The following is a 20869-nucleotide window of genomic DNA, read 5'->3' as shown; positions in this document are numbered from 1 at the left end:
GAAAAGTCTCTGAGTTTTCTACCTCAACTTCCGCATGCCAACCAGAGCCAAAAAGTCAGCTTATTCTCAACAAAACTCCATTCAATAAAACCTGTTGTGACTCTGAATCAAATCCTTATAGCCATGGTGCCTCCTAATATCCAGAATTATGTGTCCTTGACTTTGTAAAATTATAGAGACTTAGAGACTGAAAAAACTATAAACACACACACACACACACACACACACACACACACACACACACACACACACGACAAGATTATCCAGCAAGGGAGGAAGGGAAGGGGGTGGGTAGGACAGAGGGAGAGAGAGATATAAAGACATGCTGGAAATACGGTTCGGTGGTAGAACACAGGCTTAGCACACTGGGCCCTGGGTTTAGTCCCTAATGTGTCCCACCAAAATGATGAAGCAGAAAGACAGAGCCAGAGCTTTTTAGGTGTGTTTATTGGTTCTTCTCTGGCTTTTGTTAGAATGAAGACAGCTGTCCCAAAGCTGCCCTGTTAAGGTACAATCTTGGTCAGCTCTGGCACACTGCCTGCCTGGTGGTAAACACCATCTAACCACACCTTGCTGGCACAGTGTGGAAGCATCCGAGAGTGTATTGATTTTGCCAGACACGGGTTGGTGGTTAGCTTTCTTGAGCTTGTCTGTGGTGACCCACCACCATGGCTGGGCACCGGCCACCACCACATGCTCTCCTGGTTTGTTGGAGCTGAGCCCTGTCAGGTTAAGGATTCCTCTGATTCATGGACCCTGGAGAGGGGCAGGGATCCCATGGAGAGCACAGATCGCAGTCATGGGGCACACTTCCCTTTTACCCCTCTGAACAACACTGCGGTAATCATCTTACTCTGAACGAGGGGAAGGTCACGTGGCCCAGGCTAGCCTTGAACTTGATACTAAAGCCTTTTACTAGCCCTCCATCCCCACTCATCTTGAGATTAAGTTTTCCCTGCTACAGTCAGTAGGTCTAAGAAAACGGGGGTCTACTCCTCTCTGCAGATTCCACTGAACTTCGGATCCCCTATGCGATTCACAGATCTACACCTTCGTAAGCGAGCAGAGAAAATCATGCAGAGTGTGTCCACGGGGAGTATCCCATCACGGTCAGGCTCACGTGTCCCCTGTGGACAGTCTGTGTAAGGAGCCAGAGCTGGCGCTGTCTCCCACTGTGGTGCAGGTTCTGGAGACCTGACTGGGAAGAAAGGCAAAACCGCTGGTACAAAATTAAGAAGATGGGAAAGAGAAGACTGACCCCAGGACAGCAAAGGAGGGTTCAGCTCCCTCCTGCGGCATGGAACTGGACAAGTGGACAGGAGAAAGACAAGCCAGCCCAGCTAGAAACTGCAACCAGCAGCCCAGGGACACATGCTGGGCAGCAGGTAATTCTGGGACACTGGGAAAACATGGAAAGAAAATGGAGCACCATCTGTGCAGGTAACAGCAAGGACCCCTCCAGGTGGAAAGCTGGTTCAGACGAGCACATCTCAAGACTCATCTGGGAACCACATGGAGCTTAAAACTAACTAGTCACGGGCCCACCCTCAGACCTGGCCAAGAAAGCTGATAGAGCAGAAGGGCATACTAAACTATTATTTAAAACCCTGCTGGTATGTAGGACACGCCTATAATCCCAGCACTCAGGAGACTAAGGGAGGAGGATGGAGGATCGTGAGTTCAAGACCAGCCTGGACTTTATGGCCAGAACTTGTCTCAAAACAAGGCCTGGGGGTATTTTACTCAGTGGCAGAGTGGTTGCCTAGCACGTGAGACTCTCCTGAGCTGCACCTTCAGTCCCCATTTCCCTAAGGAGCAAAACTACCTGCAACGCCACTGTCCTTAAGGAGACAGTCTGTGACCTGATGACACACTGACAAGGGTATCAAGTCTATGGCACCCTGTCCCACACAAGCAACCGGACGGAACCTACCCATGAGAGTAACAGCTTCATCATGGCTGGAGGGTGGTAAGAATGACAGATGGGAGGGGAGAGAAGGGGAGGGAGGGAGGGGAGAGAGGAGGAGAGAAGGGGAGGGAGGGAGGGAAGGGGAAGGGAAAAGACAAGGAAATGACTAATTGACATCACGAAGACAAGTAACAGAATGTGAACATGGGCAACATATTAGGAAACTTTGAATTTTCTGAATTCAGTGACTGTATCAGGGTCTCCTTACTGTTTTCAGACAAGGTCCCACCACGCTCTGTGGCTGGCCTGTCACTTGCTACAGAGCCCAGGCTAGCCTCAGACTTTCAGTAATTCTTCTGCCTCAGCCTGAGTGCCAGGATACAGCGGTGCCCCACCATATTCAGCTTTATAAGTGAATGTCTTTGTTCTCAGATCTCAATTAATACTAAAGCCAATTAATACTAAATCCCAATTAATAGTAAACCTAAGTTTTTGGAACCAAGATGCGAACAGCTTAATCTCACACACATCACCACCAGCGATGGCCACTACTGCAGAGGGACAGAGACGAGGCAGAGGGCGGGACAGTCACTGCTCCGCCCACGCTGCCAGCGCCGCCAAAGTCCAGAGCCCGCCTGGTCCAAGCCCTCCCTAGCTGGAAGTCCTTCCAATGGGGAGCTCCCTGACAGCTTCTGGTGCCCCTGATGCAGTCAGGTCAGTCAGGTTCAAGGTCCCCCCAGCACTGGGACGTGAATGGTCAGAAAAACTCATCTACCCCAAACGAGTCTGCCTACACTGCTCGCTTTGTGAAAGAACGCCCGGCAAGGGGAAGCTGTCTTAGGAGGGGTGCCTGGGTCTCACAGTCCCACCATGGCCACGGCTCAGCTTCACTTCTCCTGACTCACGATGATGACGGAAGTGTTGAAAGGGAACAGGAGAGCTTGAGAACTCCACGTCTGCTCCTGAAATGGTGCCCGAGACGTCTACGTTTGTACTTGAGCCAGATAGGATTGAGCACTCACATACACTCCAGTAAAGCAATCCCTAGCCATGGGCCAGGCCAGTCAAACCCGCTTAAGTCAGGAAAAGACCGAGGGGTGTGGAACCAAGTCAGCTCCAGAAGGGTCTGCATCCTCAGCACACACAACCCAACTCAGCCCTCGGTGCTGTGTGCTCACCCGAGGGAAGGAAGCACTGGGAAGCACTTCCAGACACGAGTGTTCACTGACTGACAACCTATTTTCTTTTCTGTCCACGGAAGCAAACGCTGGGGAAAGCACTTCCAGGAACTAAAGGCCCAGCATTAATCCAAGCTCTCGAAGCCAGCTGAATGACAAGTGGAGACAGTTACCGCAGGCCGCTCCTCACCAAACCAAAGCTTGAGCACACTGAGCGATGCTTCACTAATCACCCAGCAGCACTGGAAACAGACCACATGGTGCCTTTTCAGAACAGCACAGGTAGCGAGGCATCGTGGTGGCGTACACCTGTAAGCCCAACACTTGGGAGGCAGAGGAAGAAGGGTCTCTGTAGTTCAGGGCCACCCTGGTCTACAGCTAGAACTCCATAGTGAGAACCTGTCTCCATAAACAACAACAACAACAAAACCCACAGATTGCACAGGATTTCAGAACATCTCCTATATTGTTAGTTACCAGATCCTTTATCAACCTGACTCCAAAACAGCCCCACAGGGAAGGGAGTAACATCCCATTCTATAAAAGAGGAAACTGAGGCTCAGAGAAAACACATTTCCTCGGGTTAGCAGTCCAGAACTCAAGGCCCGGGGAGCAAGCCTGGCTGGCAAGTCTCTGCTCCAGTGCTCTGCTCCAATAAAGGGTCCCTATTTGATTCTGAGAGCACAGAAAGAATACACCAGAACAGAGTGCATGTATCGGCTGCCTCAGATCAAACCGCTTCTCTACCAGCAATGGTCCAACAAAATCATCCCATGACGTGTCTGATGAAAGGGACGATGCCCCTGCCTGTCACATCACACACGGAAGCAGGACAGATGCGTTCTGAGCAAGCCGAGAGCACCAACCAGGACAATTTAGCATCCGGAACAAACTCCAGACTGCGCTCAGAGAGCAGCTTAGAGCCTGGAAGACAGCACAGCCGACAGAGTGCTGCCCCCCCCCCACACACACAAGGGCACCCATCGGGCGGGCTCTCCAGCGTCCACGCTACAAGCAGGGCAGTAAGCACTCCAGCACTGGGAGGCGAATCCTGGGGAGTCCCTGCCAACCAATCGAGCCAAATCGGCAAGCTCCAGGTTCAGTGAGAGACCTGACTCAAGAGTTAAGGTAGAGAGTGACCGAGGAAGACATTGACCTCTGGCCTTCACCCTGTGGGCGCGCGCGCGCACACGCACACACACACACACACACACACACACACACACACACACATGCACACACACTCACATGGGGGTTGGGGGGTTAGAAGGATGGGGAGCTGGATCAGAGAGACAGAGACAGAGACTGGGGAGAGACAGAGACAGAGGAGAAAAAGCATGTACGTGCGCATCAGCCCAAAATTCATCTGAGTAAAACTCAGCGATAAAAATTTAGCATGTGAGGACAACAAGAAGCCATACCCACCACCTCCTAAGCTCTGTCTCTTTATGGAGAAGTCTCCTGGTGAGATAGTGGCTGGTCATGTAGGTCTAGCAAACCACTGCTGCTCCCAGTCACCAGGCCCGTGCCCCGCAGCTCAATTTCAGAGCCCTCAGGGTCAACAGTGACGAAGCAGAAAGAGAAGAGATGCTAGAGACTGGACTGAGCTAGGAAGCGCCATGCAGAAAGGCACACCCCCAGGAAGAGAGGGCGGCAGCCAGCAACAGCTTCTGAAAGAATGAGGTGCGGTCACCTATGTCCCCCACACCACTGTGGCCACGGAAACCTGAAAGAAAGTCAGATTCGACTTCAAAAGAAATGCGAGAGCAGATGAAAAGGAAAAAGCTTTCATTTCAAGAAGTACACTCCAATCATTTTCTGTGCTTATGGCAAGCGAGCGGACTTGTTGGATGGGCCTCTCTGCCGACTTCCCATGACCTTACGAGTTGCAAGCATACAGCAGCAGGCTTACGGTGAGGTCCTAGTTCTTATTCCTGCTGCTTCAGATGTTCCCAACCTCTCCTGGATGGGATGGTTTTAAAAATAAAGCCTCGGCCCCTGTGCTGTGCTTTCCCTAGACAAGCCAAAAGCAGATGGGCTGAGGCAGGCAGCTGGAGGGTGATGAAGAGGAGCCTGGGCAGGCGGACAGAGGCGCAGCATGGAGAAACACAGGACGATGTGGGGTCCTGGCCGTGATGTACACACCTTGGCATTGATATAAGGGTCAAAGGGGCCGTACTTTTTGAGTTCTCTGATCTCAAGAGCATTCTATAAAAAGGAGAGGAAAAGACAATGTGATGATAAATGGATGAAATATATCAAAGCAATATGTAGCCCCGGGGACCCAAGGCTAAACAACCTAGATCTGAGCTCAGGGGGCCCGAGAGAGTTACAGGGGGGCCGCTCCAGGGGTGCTCACTCTTATCCAGCGGAGCCGCATTAATGGCTTTAAAATCACTGTCATGTCTGTAACTGCCTGGATCCATTCGGTTCTTCCAGCTCCTTTGGACATCCTGCCCAGCCCCCGCCTGCGATACTCAAGCACAGGGCTGGCATCCACCTATTTTTGCCTACTCTAGGCGGGAGGCAGCCGTGAGCAAGACAAGCTAGCATACTCAAGTGGCTCAAAAACCCAAGCAGCTGTGTTTCAAGGCAAAGTGGGCGAAGACAGGATTAGAAATGATTGCTGAAAATTGCTGAAGTGAGAAGGAATGACTTCAATGGGTGGGCAGTTTTTCAACATTGAAGAATGTTAGCTATAAGCAAGCTTCTCTGCGCACTTCTTTCCGAGAGGAGAGAAAACTGTTGTTTCAATCAGGAGAATTGCACTTGGGTTCTAGAGAGGCAAGCGCACTGTCATCCTCATGGCAGACACGGGCATCTGTGTCTGCGCCTCTGCTGCTTACCTACCTGGGAGCCCCCCCCCCCCCCCCCCCCCCCGCGAGGGGATGGCAGGCTGACAGCTACCAACACCCAGTCTCCAAATGGAGGCACCTGGAGCTCTGACAGTGTCCCTCCCTCCTCAGACAGAGCTGCCCTTCTCAGAATCAAGCCACCATGCTCTGGCAGCTCAGTGGAAACCTGTGTGGGCCTTGCTGATGAGTGGACTTGTCAGATGGCGCCCTAAGTTTTGAGGAAGAAGCTGACATTCCAGAGAGCTGAACAACCTCCTGAGAGCTGTCGCTAGGAAGCCAGCCCTGCGCTCCCTGAGAAGGAGCAGCACAGTGCACACCGCAGGGGCAGGGCCGACAGACAAACCTCCCCTCCCCAGAGGACCTGCATCCCGGGACCCCAACTAGAGGTGGGAGTCACAGAGCCTTCGTAAGGAAGTCTCTCCAAAGAACAAAGACGCTGTCCTAAGCCTTCAATGCAGAGGCCTTGTGAGGTTTCACTGATTCTGTTCTCTCTCTCTTTTCAGATTAGGGTCTCATGGTGGGGTCTAGGCTTACCTGGAACTTCTCAACTTTCCGCCTCAGCCTTCTGAGTGTGGCGATGCAGGCTGTACACCAACCACCATAGCTAGCTTAGGTAAATCTTCCTTCCTTCCTTCCCTCCTCCTCTCCCTCCTCCTCTCCCTTCCTCCCTCCCTCCCTCTCTGCCTTCCCAAGGCAAGGTCTCATGTAGCCCAGGCTGTCCTCTAAGTAGTCAAAGATGACCTTGAAACACTTGATCCTTCGGTCTGCACTTTCCAAGTGCTGAGATTACAGGCATGTGTTAACAAATCTAGCTGGGTAGTTTTCCTTTCTAATAACTGTGTTTTTTCAAAGTATGCTCACTCTTAAGGCAGCCTCAGAGGACATCATGAAAATGATCTTCATGCCGCTGGATCACCTCTGCCCTGCATCTCCATGGTTTTGAGTTGTGAGCTCATTTTTTCAGTACTAGCACACATACTTTTACTTCTGCACATTCTGATGTATGTAAAATAACAAGACAGCTCACAAGGCACTGACAAACACCAGGAATACTGTGCTGCATGTTGATGGCATAAGCACAAATTGTAATTATGTAATCCCTTGAGTTTGAAACTACATCATTTTAAAAGATTTGCATCAAATTGGATACTGTGAGACTGTGCATGTATGTATCTGTGCACGTGTAAAATTCTAGTTCAAATCTGCATGCAAATCCAGTTCAACTGCATATAAAATGTATCCTCCAGGCCTGGCATGGTGGTGCATGCTTTTGATCCCAGTGGATCTCTAAATTCAAGGACAGCGTGAGTCTACAGATCAAGTTCCATGACAGCTAGGACCACACAGAGAAACCCTGTCTTGAAAAACAAAACAAAACAAAAATGCAACCTCCAGAACACAATCTCCCCACTACTCGCAATGAGGGGGTCATGCCTAGGGAATGGAGGAACTATGTCCTGAGCTAGATATGCCCCGGGACTGAGTGAGGCACAGTCTGGCCACAGCTGAGGGAGGACAGTCTCTCTCCCGACCTGTTCGTTGACTCTGGTGTGCGAGGGCCCTTGGTGGATGAGCAAGCGCACGATCTGGGCGTCTCCTTTCCATGCTGCCAAGTGCAGTGGGTAGCAGCCTTTCGAGTCAGCAACATTGGTCAGTGCATCATTCCTCAGAAGAACCTCGACCACATCCCTAGAAAGCAAAAAATCAGCATGAGCTTACAGAACCAGAGGTCTTTCCAGGGGTGTACTGCAGAGTCCCCTCTGACATCATCTCTCCATGCGGCTCACCTCCTCCTCTGAGCTCACTGCCAGATAGATCTTCTTCTAAAGCCCCACAGCCACTGATGTGGCTTTAGGTGGCTGACTCACGTGAACAATGACTAACCTGCCGTGAGCCTTTCTGGATAACTCATCTATTTCCCACTGCTTTGAAACTGCCTGGACTCCGTGTGGAACCGTGCAGCGTTCCCTAGTTTGTGATGTTTAAATAGCATTCAGCGTTTACACAAAGGCAGGCAGACAGGGCGAAGCGACATCCTCACCACCTGTTCCAGTGCCTTGGGGATGTGGGAGCTGAAGGGACGGAGCAAAATCAAGGCCACAGACACAAGGCAGATGTACAGAGCATCGTCTCAGAGCTCCAAAAAGAAGACTCTGGCTTTCTTCTAGGTGACATTGCTAATGAAGCAGATTCAAATGTGTAATTACCCCCAGGCACACAAGGCCAAAGAAAATCCTCCCTGTGAACACAAACAGGCTCTGGAGAGGAACCTGGCTAGCAAACTGCCACCTTTGAGTTGAGGAGTCACCTTAACTCGGACTTTCCCACCACTGGAGAGGGTCCCAATCTCTTTCTACTTTCTTTGTGGATACACCACGTGCCATGGAGCACGTACGGAGGGAGTCAATTCTCCACGTGTACCATGTGGGTCCCAGGGATAAAAGTCGGGTCACTGGGCATGCATGCATTATGGGCTTTACCCTCGGAACCATTGCGCCGGCCCCGGATTTTAGCTTTAAAGTCATTTTAGAAAAGAAATGTTATCCACACTCAGCTTGAGAAGAGTTCGGTTCTGCAGCAAACCATCAAGTGACCACACACTGGACAAGGGACAGAACCTGCAGAGTGTGTGGTCTGTTCCGTGCTTGTGTAAACTGAGGACTGAGGGTATGGGTTAGTGGCGAAGCATGAGGTCAGCACCAAAGAGAAAGGGCAGGAAAACATTGGGGAGCGTCTGGTCCCTGCTCCCCAGAACTACCCCCACACAGCTCCTCTTCCTAGGACTTTGCTTCCGACTCCCAACACCATCTCTCCTTCCTGGTCGTTTCAGTTCTTCCACAGCTGAGCAAACTCACCCCACACTCATGATGGCACCTGTGCTGCATCGAGCCTCTGATGCTGTCCACTGATGACTCTCAACTCCCCTGAGTTCATCGTCTCCAGAAAACTTTCCACACTCACCTTCTAATAACCTCCTTAGACTCACGAGGGTTAAGTGGGCCACACAGGTCTTTTCTGTCTCTTTTAGGGATGGTTCACGGTGTTCACAAGGCTGCTCTTACGAGGGAAGAGTGCCGGCTATGCGGACAGAAAGCCAGCCTCTCATCACCCCCCCACCCCCCTACCTCCCCACCCCATCTGTGTTCATCAGGGACAGACACCTGTGGGCCAGGATCTTTATGATCTGGCTGCCCCGAGTCTGGTCTTCACAGTTACCACCATCGTGTGATGCTGGATCACTCCAGACAGGAAGGGATCATCAGGAGAAAAGGTGAAATTCACTTCTGTCTAAAGATCTTTCTAGGGTGGGGCAGGGTGGGCAGGGGAGGGGCCCTGGCACTCACCTGTGGCCATTCAGAGCAGCGTGGTGTAGGGGAGTGTAGCCGGTGCTATCGACGCAGTTCACGTTTGGCCCTCTCCACATGCTGGTAAGAAAAAAGAGAGATTTCAAAGGCTGAAGAGACACCTGGGTACTGGTGTAGTAGATAATCAAACCAGAAGCTTCCACAGACTTTGGACAGTGGTGCCTAGCACCCAGAGTGGCCTACTGAGCAAGGACCTTAATGAGAAGGCCACAGTGTCAACCCAAGGACCAGTTTACCTGGGCTGCATCACTTACTCAGTTTTGATCTTAGGACTCTGAGGGCTCCCAGCTCACAGAGATGTCACCCAAAGAGCACAAAACCAAACCACCCAGCTAGACATGGGTGCTGAGCATCACCCTGTTCTGGTGAGTGAAGCCAGGAACTACTTCAACACAGATCACAGACCAAGGTAGCACCCGACAGTGTCAAATATGCATCAGGATACATGAGTTGAGACACAAACCAGACTGTGTCCCCTTCCTTCAAAAGGACAGTTGGCTGAGGGGAACAGGAGATTCTGAATTCACAGATTCAACTATGGGTTGAAATGGGCATTGAAAATGCACCTCTACCAAACACACACAGCTCCCTTTCTTATCATTGTAACCCAAACAACACAGTCTAAAACCTGTTTGCATAAGGCTGGGTGTGGTGGCCCATGCCTCTGATCCCAGCACTCCAGAGGCAAGTTGATCTCTGTGTTTTTGAGGCCAGCCTGGTCTATATAGTGAGTTCCAGGACATCCAGAGCTACACAGAGATACCCTGTCTCAAACAGAGCAAAAGAAAAGAAAAGCTATGCATAGCAGTCACGCTGTAGTAGTCAGGGGCAATCAGGAAGCGGCTGCAAGCACGTGGGAGTGTGCATGTGGAGAACACCAGGCGGATACACACCGTTTTACACGGAGGTTCCTGGAGTTAACCTCCTGTGGACGGATAAACTACTCCATCTTATCTGTGGATGTCTGTACGCCCACTGACAGAATCTACAGCCTGAAGGTCTCACCTCCACGAGAAACACTGAAGAGGAAAGCAATGTCATCTCCGTCAACCCCCAAAGCCCTAATTCCGACTTGTCTCCCATCTCCCTGCACAGGCCACAGCCTCAAGAGTCAAGCCCTCGCTTGTTTCTAATCCCGCCAGCACTGGAGGTTGAAAGCACCCCTCTAATGTTTCGGTTTTTTTTATGGTTTTGGGGATCAAGCCCAGGGCCTCACTCAAGCTGCCAGGCAATCATTCTGTCAGGGAGCTACATCCTGCCCTTTCCTTTTTAAAATGTTATCAGGGAGAGCTGTTTAATCAAAATGCATTTTCAGCGTCCATAAAAATAACTGGCTTTCATGTCCGACGACCCAAGCGCCCTATTGCCGCAGCGACTATATTAAGCTACTCGCGTTCTTGGAGTGACCTCATCTGTTGCCACCTGTGAGAGCCCGGCCGGGACATACTGTGCGGGGTGTCTGCTTTGGAACACAATACTTGAATTTTCACATCTGTGTTTGTGAGGCCAGCCCAAAGGTTCTGCCTCTTAACGCCACTGTAAGTGGTAGTGTTGGTGCTCAGTTTGGGTCGGAAGTCAGCTTGGCTGCTGTCCACTCATATAAAAAGTCATTAATTGTTTTAGATTTGTTTGCATGTGCATGGGTGTCTTGCCTGTGTGTACATCTATGCATCACCTGTACTCCTGGTGCCTGCAGAGGTCAGGAGAGTTATCAGGTTCCCTGGAACTGGAGTGATGGATGGCTGTGAGACATCATGTGTGTGCTGGGAACTGAACACAGGTCCTCTGCAGGAGCAAATGCTCTTAACCACTGAGCATCTCTCCATTCCTATTCGATTTTTTATTTGGGAACCAGCGCTCAGTAGTGGAACCATCTGGGCACAGAGCCTTCAAGCTTGGGTGCTAGAAGCAGGATCACTCCAGGAACATCTTAGAAACAAGTGCCATCACTACAGCCTAGGCAGAGCAGTCCATCATCCAGCTCCCCAGCTCTGAATGGGGCAGGGAAAAGACCACAGCCAGAGTCACAGCGGTCAGAACCACACACGGCAGGTTTGCTCATGAAGACACTGAAACAGAGAACTCATCACACACTTTTCATTTCATCTTAAAGTTAAAAAAAAAAAGTTAAATTACGTTGGAGGCTGGGGCACATGAGCCACAGCACACCTGTGGAGGTTGGAGGACAACTTTTGGATGTTGCTTCTCTCCTTCCTCCTGGTGGACAAACTCACTCACTGGGCTTGGTGACAAGTACTCCACCTGCTGAGACACTTCACAGACGCCCCCCCGCCCCTATACACACCACCCCAAAGTTTAATGAACTGACAGGAAAAAAATCTTATACCTCACACACAGACTGATTCAGCCCTAGCAAGTAAGGACAGATCTCGCCACCTAACTATCAAAATTGAGATTTTTTTTCCCCCTTTGCTTTCTTTTTTTTTGGGGGGGTGGCGGGGTGGCAGGTTCTCATTATGTAGTCCAGGCTGGCCTCAAACTCACAATTGCCCTGCCTCAACCTCCTAAGTACTGGGATTACACAAACCACATTTAGCTTTTTGAGAAATTCGTAGAGGGGAGACAAAGAGGCCAACCTTCAACGTTTCCCTCGGGCGCTGTCTTTTTCTCTGGAGACAAGGTCTCTCACTAGGATCTGAAGTTCACCAACTAAACCAGAAAGGCTGGCCAGCAAGCCCAGTGACCCGCCTATCAATCCTCCCCGCTGGAATTGTGTGTGAGTGTGCATGTCATTCAGTGCCAGGGACTGAGTACAGCGCCTGGTGAGTGCATGCCCAGGCACTTCACTGATCCGAACCAACCCCTCAGCCCTTTAGAAGACAGTCTTAAAAGGTAGAACGTTGATGCAGCCAAAGAGAATACAAAGTATACCCATCATGTATGACTTTCCACCTAGCTGATCAACCAAAACGAATGGAGTTACCAAGTGTTGGTGAGAGCAGCACACCCCGGGAACGAGTTTAAGTTAGTCAGTCCCCTTGGGAAGACAATTTGGCAGCGTTTATCAAAACCAAAAATAGCATTCCCTGGGAGCCGGCACCTTCACTTCCAGGCGACTCTCCAAGAGAAACATTTGTGCATGTGCACTAAGCACATGCTTACACAGGACCACTTCACTAGAGGAGTAAGATTCCAGAGGCCCAAGCACACCAATGCACAAGCAGTCAGGATGCTGGTGTACCCGCAACACGAAATACGACACAGCCATTAACAATAACAACGGGAAGCTGGGCTTGTATGCCGGGACTTGGTGCTGACAGCATGTTGAAAGGACCTCACTGAAACATAAGTGCCCCGTTTTACAACACACAGGACACGGAGGCTCTGAAAACGGGTCGAAGTAGAAGAGTGCTCACCAAGAGCTGCTCAGTGCAGCCCTGGGGCACGGCAAAGGGTGCCCGACACTTCCACGTGGACGCGGTGTTGTGCCACGGCGGTCAGAACGTGGGCAGCCACGTGCTCTCACAGCAATGGCTTTCACATGGAAGAACCGATACAGGGAAACAAAGGCACCAAGGTGTTCCTAACGAGGGGCTGAGTGTGTGGCAGGCCTCTCCAGGAAGCCCGGTACTGACTCAGAACCCTGAGGAAGGAAGGAAGTGTTCTGGAAGAGCCGACTGAGCAGCCACAGAGACAAGCTGCAGAGAAAGAGCCTAAGGAATGCGAGAAACACCTGTCAGTCATGGGCCTGAGAAGAAGCTAACATCTGAGACACACACGGACTCAACGGAGTGCCAGAGAACAAACGCAGTTAAAGATGGGCAAAGGACACAAAAACACATCTTCACCATTGTGACAGGGCCTCACGCAGCCCAGAACGGCCCTGGACTCTTGGTCATTCTGCTTCTACTTCCCAAGAGCTGGGAAACAGGCTATTCCCAACTCTGTAAAGATATTCTATACAAGACGTACCGATGGTCCACAGGTAACTGAAAAAGCCTGTTCGATGTCACCAATTATTAAGAAAGTGCAAACCCAAACCTATGTGGTAAGGGCGGTGAAGGATGTAAAGGACACCCTTGACACCGCTGGTGGGGTGCAAACTCGCACAGCCGTATGGACTAGAAATAATGTGAGAATTCCCCAGGACCCAGCAACCCCACTGCCATGCACGAGCATCTATCCAGAGCAATGAACTGGGAGTGCAGGTGAGACACGTGTACTCCATTCTTGGTGCCACGCTACAGAAGCCAAGGCACAGATTCAACAGGAGGCTCCATTAACAGTGATCAGGAAAAGAAAGTGGAATGCTATTCAGCCCAGAGAAAGGAGGAGATCCGACATTTACAACAGAATAAACAAACCTGGAGGACACTGTGCTGGGTGAAAAGGGCCAACTACCAATACCAGGCGAACTCATTTAGACACAGACTCTGAAGTGGAACTCAGAAGCTTTTCAAGTCCTTCCACAGCATGTGCATTTCAAAACAGACACAGCACTTGGGAGGCAGAGCCAGGCAGATCTCTGTGAGTTCGAGGCCAGCCTGGACTACAGAGTAAGTTCCAGGAAAGGCGCAAAGCTACACAGAGAAACTCTGTCTCAAAAAACAAACAAAAATTAACAAAATATAAACATCCATTCACATTGTGCTTGTCAGTTAAAAGCTGAAATAAGAGGAAGTGAAGAGCGTGGGATCTGTGTGAGCTGACATTGGGGCTCTTCTTCACTAGCGAGCCTGAGGCACATCCCGACACTCTCCACGTGAGGTCTGGATCCCTCAGCACCTCCCAAATGAGGAGCCACCAGCAATTACAGCTCACCTCTCCTAGCCATTTTTAATAGCAAACTTGCCTGCCTGTGTTTGATGATGAGAAGAGGATGGGAAGGCAATGACCTGGGAGAGCTGGGAGAGACGGTGCTCATGTAAGAGATTCCAGCATAAATTAGCAGAGCCGTTAGAGTCCAACATCAAGCCACAGGCACATCAGTGAGAGATGAGAACCACTGGTGAGGCAGCTCTTGGCACCCCTCCAGAAGGACTCTGAGTCTTCCTGGAACACCGAGAAGGAGCTGGGAAGGCAGCATCACACAGCCACACTAGCTTAGCAACCTACCAGGCGCCAGCCCCTACGAAACTCAGGGTCAAGCTGCCCTTCATTTTAGCAAGGGTTCTCCTCCTCCACAACTGCAGAGGCAAGCACGTTTGGACATCCTACAGCACGTTCAACTCCCCCAAACTAGACAAAATGATGACGACGAGGCACACGCCCAGCCCTCTCCAGCCCCCTCCCTCCACCAGCATCTCCTCAAAAGGTCCATCTAGAGATTTCGGGGTCCAGGGAACAGACCAGGCAAACTCGAATACTGAAGGAGACCTGTGATCTCCCTGTTTGGAGTTTAGCTCTGGACAGGATGGCAGTGACATCCTCCCCACCCAACGTTCTTCCTTTTTGGCAGCTCAAGAAAAGAGCTATTTACAAATCCTGGTCTTCCTCCCTGTCGCAGCTGTCTCAAACAGTGAGCACTGAGCGCCGCTCACCCACAAACACAGCACAGAATAGAATGGGGGTGGGGAGGGGACCTAAAACCAGTCCAGAAGATTCCTAAACAAGGCTTCATGGGAAGGTTGAGCCAGATTCACAACACTAGGGTTGGGGGCCATTTCACTGCTTCCGCATGCTGTTGGAGCAGCCATGTCCGATGCCTCGGAAGCACCTACGTTTAGAGATGGCCTCTAAAAACTGCACAGGGCAAGGGAGAACACGCAGGCGCGGCCCTCCTTCGGCTCCGTCCCTGTTCCTCACAGCACAGTCACACCTGCAGGCACTGAACTGCACTTGCCGGGCAGAGGGAGAATAGACACATAACACAACGCACTGCATCTGTGAGTCAGGTCTGGCCAACGGGGTCCTGGGCAGGGGGTGACTCACACATGTGTCCAACAGCATGTGAGGTGCGGCCCACACAGAAGGCATGCCAGGAGCTGGAAAGGTCCTGAATGAAAGACTTCATTTTGTGTGGACACATGCATGAGCGTGTATGTGCACAGGGAGACCAGAGGCCCACATCAGGTATCTCTCCTGTGCTCCACCTTCCTGTTTTGAGACAGGGTCTCTCCCTGGACCTGGAACCCAGTTGCAGGTGTGCACCAACACATCCAGCTTGTATGTGGCTGCTGGGAATCGGAACTCAGGTCCCATGTTAGCCACTGAGCCATCCTCCTAGAGAAAGCCTTCATCTCAAAGGATAGGACCCTGACCCATGGCCCACTTGGCCTTCTCCAAATCCAAACCGGAAACTACAAGATTCCTTCCTGGAGACACAATGACTCCACAGTAAAGGTCAGCAGAAGCTGATTTGGGGGCTCTATCACCCTGTATCATGATAAGGAGTATCCCTGACAAGCTCTTCTTGCCTTTGCATAGTGTCCAATCAGCTTTAGTCTCAGACTTACACAAGTAGATGACAGCCAGGGATCCTGGGCACTGAGGAAACCTTCAGTATGGGAAGATAGATAAGGAGCCAATAACCCCCAAAAACGTCACACCACGAGGGCACAGGTCAGGAGAAAAACAGGAAATAACCAGTGAAAAGTTCTTGGAAACTAGAAATGATTGCAAAAGTTTAAAATATAAAGCACAAATGACAAAGCTGAATAAATCACAAAGAAAAACCAAGACAGAAATAGGAAAGACAAGATCAGAAGACTCAGAGTTCTAGAAAAAAGAGACAAAAGAAAAAAAAAATCAGAGAAGTAAGAAACTGGTCGGGAGTAGTGTCACACACTTTAATCCCAGCACTCAGGAGGCAAGGCAGGCAGATCTCGCATCTGAGGAGTGAGGAACAGAGTGAGTTCCAAGCCAGCCGAGGCTGCACATTGAGACCCTGTCTCTAAACGACAGCAAAAAGGTGTAGAAGGCAGGAGGGCTAGGCTCGGTGGTGGGGTGCTTTCCAGCCTGCCGGATGCTCTCAATTCAGTCCCCAGTGACACACATCCACTCACCCAAGTTTTTGAATTTTGAATACATAAGACAACACTGACCATGATTCTAGAGGGAAAATGGCAGCTCACACATGCAATTTCTTCTCGGTATTTCTGGGAGCCCTAAGTCCGAGAACAATGTCTCCTAACTTCTGAGGTGAAATCAGTCCCACCTTAGACCTCTCCAACAGACACACTATTGTCAACGCTCAGAGCAAGACATTCATAGACACCCAAGATCTCAAATTTGACCTCCCACACTTCTTGGGAAGAGAGTTGGAGGATGGGCTGCTCAACCAAACACAGGCAACGAGAAAAGGGAAGAGAGGCATCAGGAAGCTGGGCCCAGGGACTCAGATGAACCAGGGCGAGCATGGGGGTCAGGGGCTCAGACTGCAGAAACAGAATGTCCACAGGAGACAGTGACAGCAGTGTGAACACCCGCCTGGGATGTGGGAGACCTTAAGAGATTTAACAAGTAGAGTCAGTGGTTTTGGATGTAAACTCAGAAAACCGAGGCAATCAAAAAGTCATTAATAAATCATACAAGAAGAAGACAGGATTGCTGTATTCTAACTGGCTCAGCAGATAACCCCCTGTGACAGCCACAGTAGCACAATCCACACTGACCACCAGGGCACCATCTTCAGGACACAGCGACAAGGAAGGCAGCTGCAGCCTCTCCTCCACAGCCCCGACTACTGAATGACAGCCACGCTTTGAGAACGGAGAAGCAGTTGGAGCGAAGGCTCTGCAAGCCTGAGGACCAGGCTCAGATTCCCAGCACCCATGCACAAGGCAGGCGTGGCGGCAAGCACTGCTAACCGCAGGTGGGAGACGGGATCCCTGAGGCTCACTTGTCAGTTAGTCTGGCTAACTCAGTGAGCCCCAGGTTCAGTGAGAGACCCTGCCTCAAAATCTACGGTGGAGAGTGACAGGGAGGGGTATGTATGCATACACACAGAAGGGGAAGAGAAGGAGAGAGGGAGGACCACCACAGCAATAATTATTACTGTGGAGGGAAGGGCAGTAGAAAATACGGGACAGATGAGAATAGAGGACTAGCCGGGCGGTGGTGGCACACGCCTTTAATCCCAGCACTTGGGAGGCAGAGGCAGGCGGATCTCTGTGAGTTCGAGGCCAGCCTGGGCTACCAAGTGAGTTCCAGGGAAGGCGCAAAGCTACACAGAGAAACCCTGTCTCGAAAAACCAAAAAAAAAAAAAAAAAAAAAAAAAAAAGAGAATAGAGGACTAAGGACTCGGCTAGAGGAGCCCTAGTCAACTTTGAAATGTCCAAGTCTGGCTACCCGGGAGTTTTGTGTCAGACACGTCACGGGTAGCTCCAACACCGAAGGGCTTTTCCCTCCGGAGGGAGACACAGCAGGAAAGGCAGTGCTCCACCCACCTGTGCACACACACTCCACACACAGCCTGGAGGGGAGGGCGGGCCAACGGGCAGACATACAGGTGACACCCATTCTGTTCGGCACCTTCTTTCCAGTTGGCAGTGTGGGGAGACAATCACACAGTGAACCAGGCAGGCTTTTGGGGGGTCATGACCACCCGGAAACTCCTGGAGCCTCTTCTTGGGCCTGCTGTTTTCACCACTGAGTCAGGCAGGTGAAGCCTCGTGCCCTGTGCCCTGCTTGTCCATGGTGATGGACAGGGAAGCCAGGGAAGCCTGTGGACCACACCCACGGGGTGAGTGCCAAGAAGCCCCGACTGCATCAAGATGCCCCATGAGGATTCAAAAACAGACGCGTGTGTGTGAGCCGCCCCTCCCCACTGGTTCGCACCACGATTTGGGGCATCCCTCTTTGTTTGGCTGAACCTCTCTCCTAAAAACTTCCTGACCCTCAAACGTTCAGTGCTCAGCTGTGAGGAGGGCAGGGCAGAGGGAAAGGCTACTGCTTTATTCTGGGGTTTTATTAAAAAAGATACCACCACCACCACCCCGCAAAGGAAATTCGCCCAGCCAACGTGAGGCATCCTGCTGAAGGAGCACGTGGTGGAGGACTGGATCTCACTGGGAAGGAGAGGCGCACCAGAGTGACGGGGTAACAGAGCCTTCACCGGATGCTTTACAGGTTTCTGTAGTTCCTGGAACACCTACTCTCCTCGCTTCTCCCTGCCACACCCGTCAGCCCCTGCCCAGGGCTGAGCAGAAGTGACTCCTCAGGGCACCTACACTACCTCCTCTGGCCAGCCAGGCTGCCCCATAAAGAGCAGGGCCCTTGTCCTTGGCCACCCTCAAGGCCGTCCATCTCACTTCAGAGCTGTTAATCATTATTGACTGCCTCTTTCGCCAGGCCACCAACAGTTCAGGGCAAACTCAAGTGAGTGTTATTTCCCACTGTATTCTCATTGCCAGTGAAGTGTGTACACAGTACCTTCAGTTCTTTAAGAATGAAGGCTAGAGGTGGCTCAGTGGTTAGGGGCACTGGCTGCTCTTCCAGAGGACCGGGGTTCAACGCCCAGCACATCTCTCTCCCATCTTGCTCTTCTTGTTTCTCCCCAGGGTCACAGGAAAGCCGCGCAGAGTGCTGAGGGTGAGAGCCATGGTGTTCCAGGCACAGACTGGGTCCCAGAGGGAAATGCAAAGGTGTCTAACTGAAGATCCACTAACATTTCCAGAAACCCACTTTGACTTCCGTACCTAAGAAGTACCGATGCTATACTGAAAGGTATCAACTGATCCATGTCATCTTAAGGCAGTAAGGTAAGAATGTTTGGAGGAAATTCAGACGACAACAAATTCACTACAGAAACAACTCATGAAAACAGGACTAGCATGTCCAAGTTATTACCAGACTCAGGGCCTTCAGACATCCAGATCCCTCAAAGGGCCACAGACTAAAGCAGGATTGTGACTGTGGCTAATAAGTGGGATGTCAGGGGTCTAGAGTCACTGTTCACACTCCCACGGAACCAGTGGGAGCCTGGATAGACACATCAGCTGCAGAGTCTCCGGCCAAGTGCAGGGTGATTTTCATCTGATAACTGAGATCTCCATGAACAATGGCAAGGAAGCCCTCGGAGCTGTTCTACGGAGTAAGTGGAACAATAAATGTGAAACTAAAACCGCAGGCTCAAATGGAAGTACTTACATTTTAAATAACTTCAGTTGACAATTCTTGACTCTGGACGTGGTGTTTACTCAGACCAGTGTGTGCGGACGCCTCAGTCTGGAGAGTGACCTTACTCACGCCAACACAGCAGTCGGCCCTGACTATTCTGGGCATGCGGCGTGCATTACTTCTGCAATAAAACATGCACTGTGGTCCCGTCCCTGACTGGAGTCCAGTCAGCCTTCTTAGAGCCCCATAGGTCTGCTCAGCAGGCTGAGGAAGAAACCTGCCAATTAAGCTTACAAGCCCCTGAGCCCCTGATACCTGGCCAAGTTTCCGGTCTCCTTCCGGGGATAGCTAAGCCTGTACTGTATCTTCAGAATCCTGCTAGTCAGTTCTATGCCCTAAGCTAGAGGCCTCCACTATGGAATTTTCCGTCCCTACCACTTCCACCCTGTTGACAGACTGTACGTGGAGTGAAGGCCATATCTACCTATCCCTGTCTCCCTGCCCCACCACCACAGAAGCCAGGTCTATTCCAGAGAGAGATGGGCTTCCACTTAGGAGCGTCATGGCAGAGTATGCACAGAAACGGGTCAAGGGACATTCATGTCTGCATCTTGTTAAGGGCCACTGTGGTCCCTGATTTTCAGCCCCTGGAGGGTAAACATCAATCACTCTCCGTCCTTCTGAAAGGAGTCCCTGAATCACAGCGGTCGTGAAAATAACTTGCTCTGGAGACTTTAGCCACAGGGGAGGTGACCGGAGGGGTCAGTGAGTTCAAAGGCTATTGGCTTGAGAAGCCCTGCAGGAACTGAGAGACAGCTGAGGTTAGGAGAGGTGAATGGCAGGTCAACACGGGTGCTTGTCTCAGTTAGGGTGTCGACTGCAGTGAAGAGACACCATGACCACAGCAGCTCTTAGAAAGGAAAGCATTTAACTGGGATGGCTTACAGTTCAGAGGTTCAGTCCATTATCATCACGGCAGGAAGCATGGCCGCATGCAGGCAGACATGGTGCTGCAGAGGAGTTAAGAATTCTACACCCAGATTGGCAGGCAGCAGGAAGAGAGGGAGGCACTGGGTCTGGCTTGAGCATCTGACATCTCAAAGCCCACCCCCAGTGACACACCTCCTCCAACAAAGCCACACCCACTCCAAGGCCACACCTCCGAATAGCTCCATTCCCTATAGCCTATGGGGCCATTTCTATTCAAACCAGCAGTGTCCAAACCAAGATGCTTTCCTCTCTGAGACAGTTTCATTTTCAAAGTCACCTTCTTAGTCTTGAAATCACCCCAAATGATCAAGATTGCCTTGACTAGGCAACAACATTCTACAGAGGCTGTAACTATCTCAAGGGCTCGTCCAGTCAGGTTTTGCTCAGAGCTTTCCAGGCTGCTCTCTATGGAACAGCTCCTCAGCCTGCCACACAAGAGCCACCAACCCCAGCACCACCCGCCACCCTCCTGCAGACCCTGGGTATCAGCTGTGTGTCTATGTATACACACTGCTCTCTCAACCTCAAACTCTGAAATCCCAAAATCCTTC

At 51.1% G+C, this 20869-nt stretch overlaps 1 protein-coding gene across 7 annotated transcripts in view; it reads right to left on the bottom strand.

Moving 5' to 3' along the window:
• Anks1a (ankyrin repeat and sterile alpha motif domain containing 1A) overlaps positions 1 to 20869 on the bottom strand; it is a 161432-nt gene that overhangs the window by 89373 nt on the left and 51190 nt on the right. For 4 of the 7 annotated variants that reach the window (XM_028888435.1, XM_028888430.2, XM_028888431.2 and 1 more), the window contains exons 2-4: positions 9287 to 9367; positions 7475 to 7631; positions 5233 to 5295 (exon numbers count right to left, since the gene is read on the bottom strand). In XM_028888435.1, the coding sequence (XP_028744268.1) occupies positions 5233 to 5295; positions 7475 to 7631; positions 9287 to 9367 (301 nt within the window). Of the gene's footprint in view, positions 1 to 5232; positions 5296 to 7474; positions 7632 to 9286; positions 9368 to 20869 lie in introns of those variants that run through there. The other 3 variants (XM_028888433.2, XM_028888436.2, XM_028888438.1) reach the window with 1 other exon arrangement.

The sequence above is a fragment of the Peromyscus leucopus genome, chromosome 16_21, assembly GCF_004664715.2.
Source record: "Peromyscus leucopus breed LL Stock chromosome 16_21, UCI_PerLeu_2.1, whole genome shotgun sequence".
Classification (NCBI taxonomy): Eukaryota; Metazoa; Chordata; class Mammalia; order Rodentia; family Cricetidae; genus Peromyscus; species Peromyscus leucopus.
Note: the sequence above shows the minus strand (reverse complement) of the source record. Positions and strands in the feature narration are given on the sequence as shown.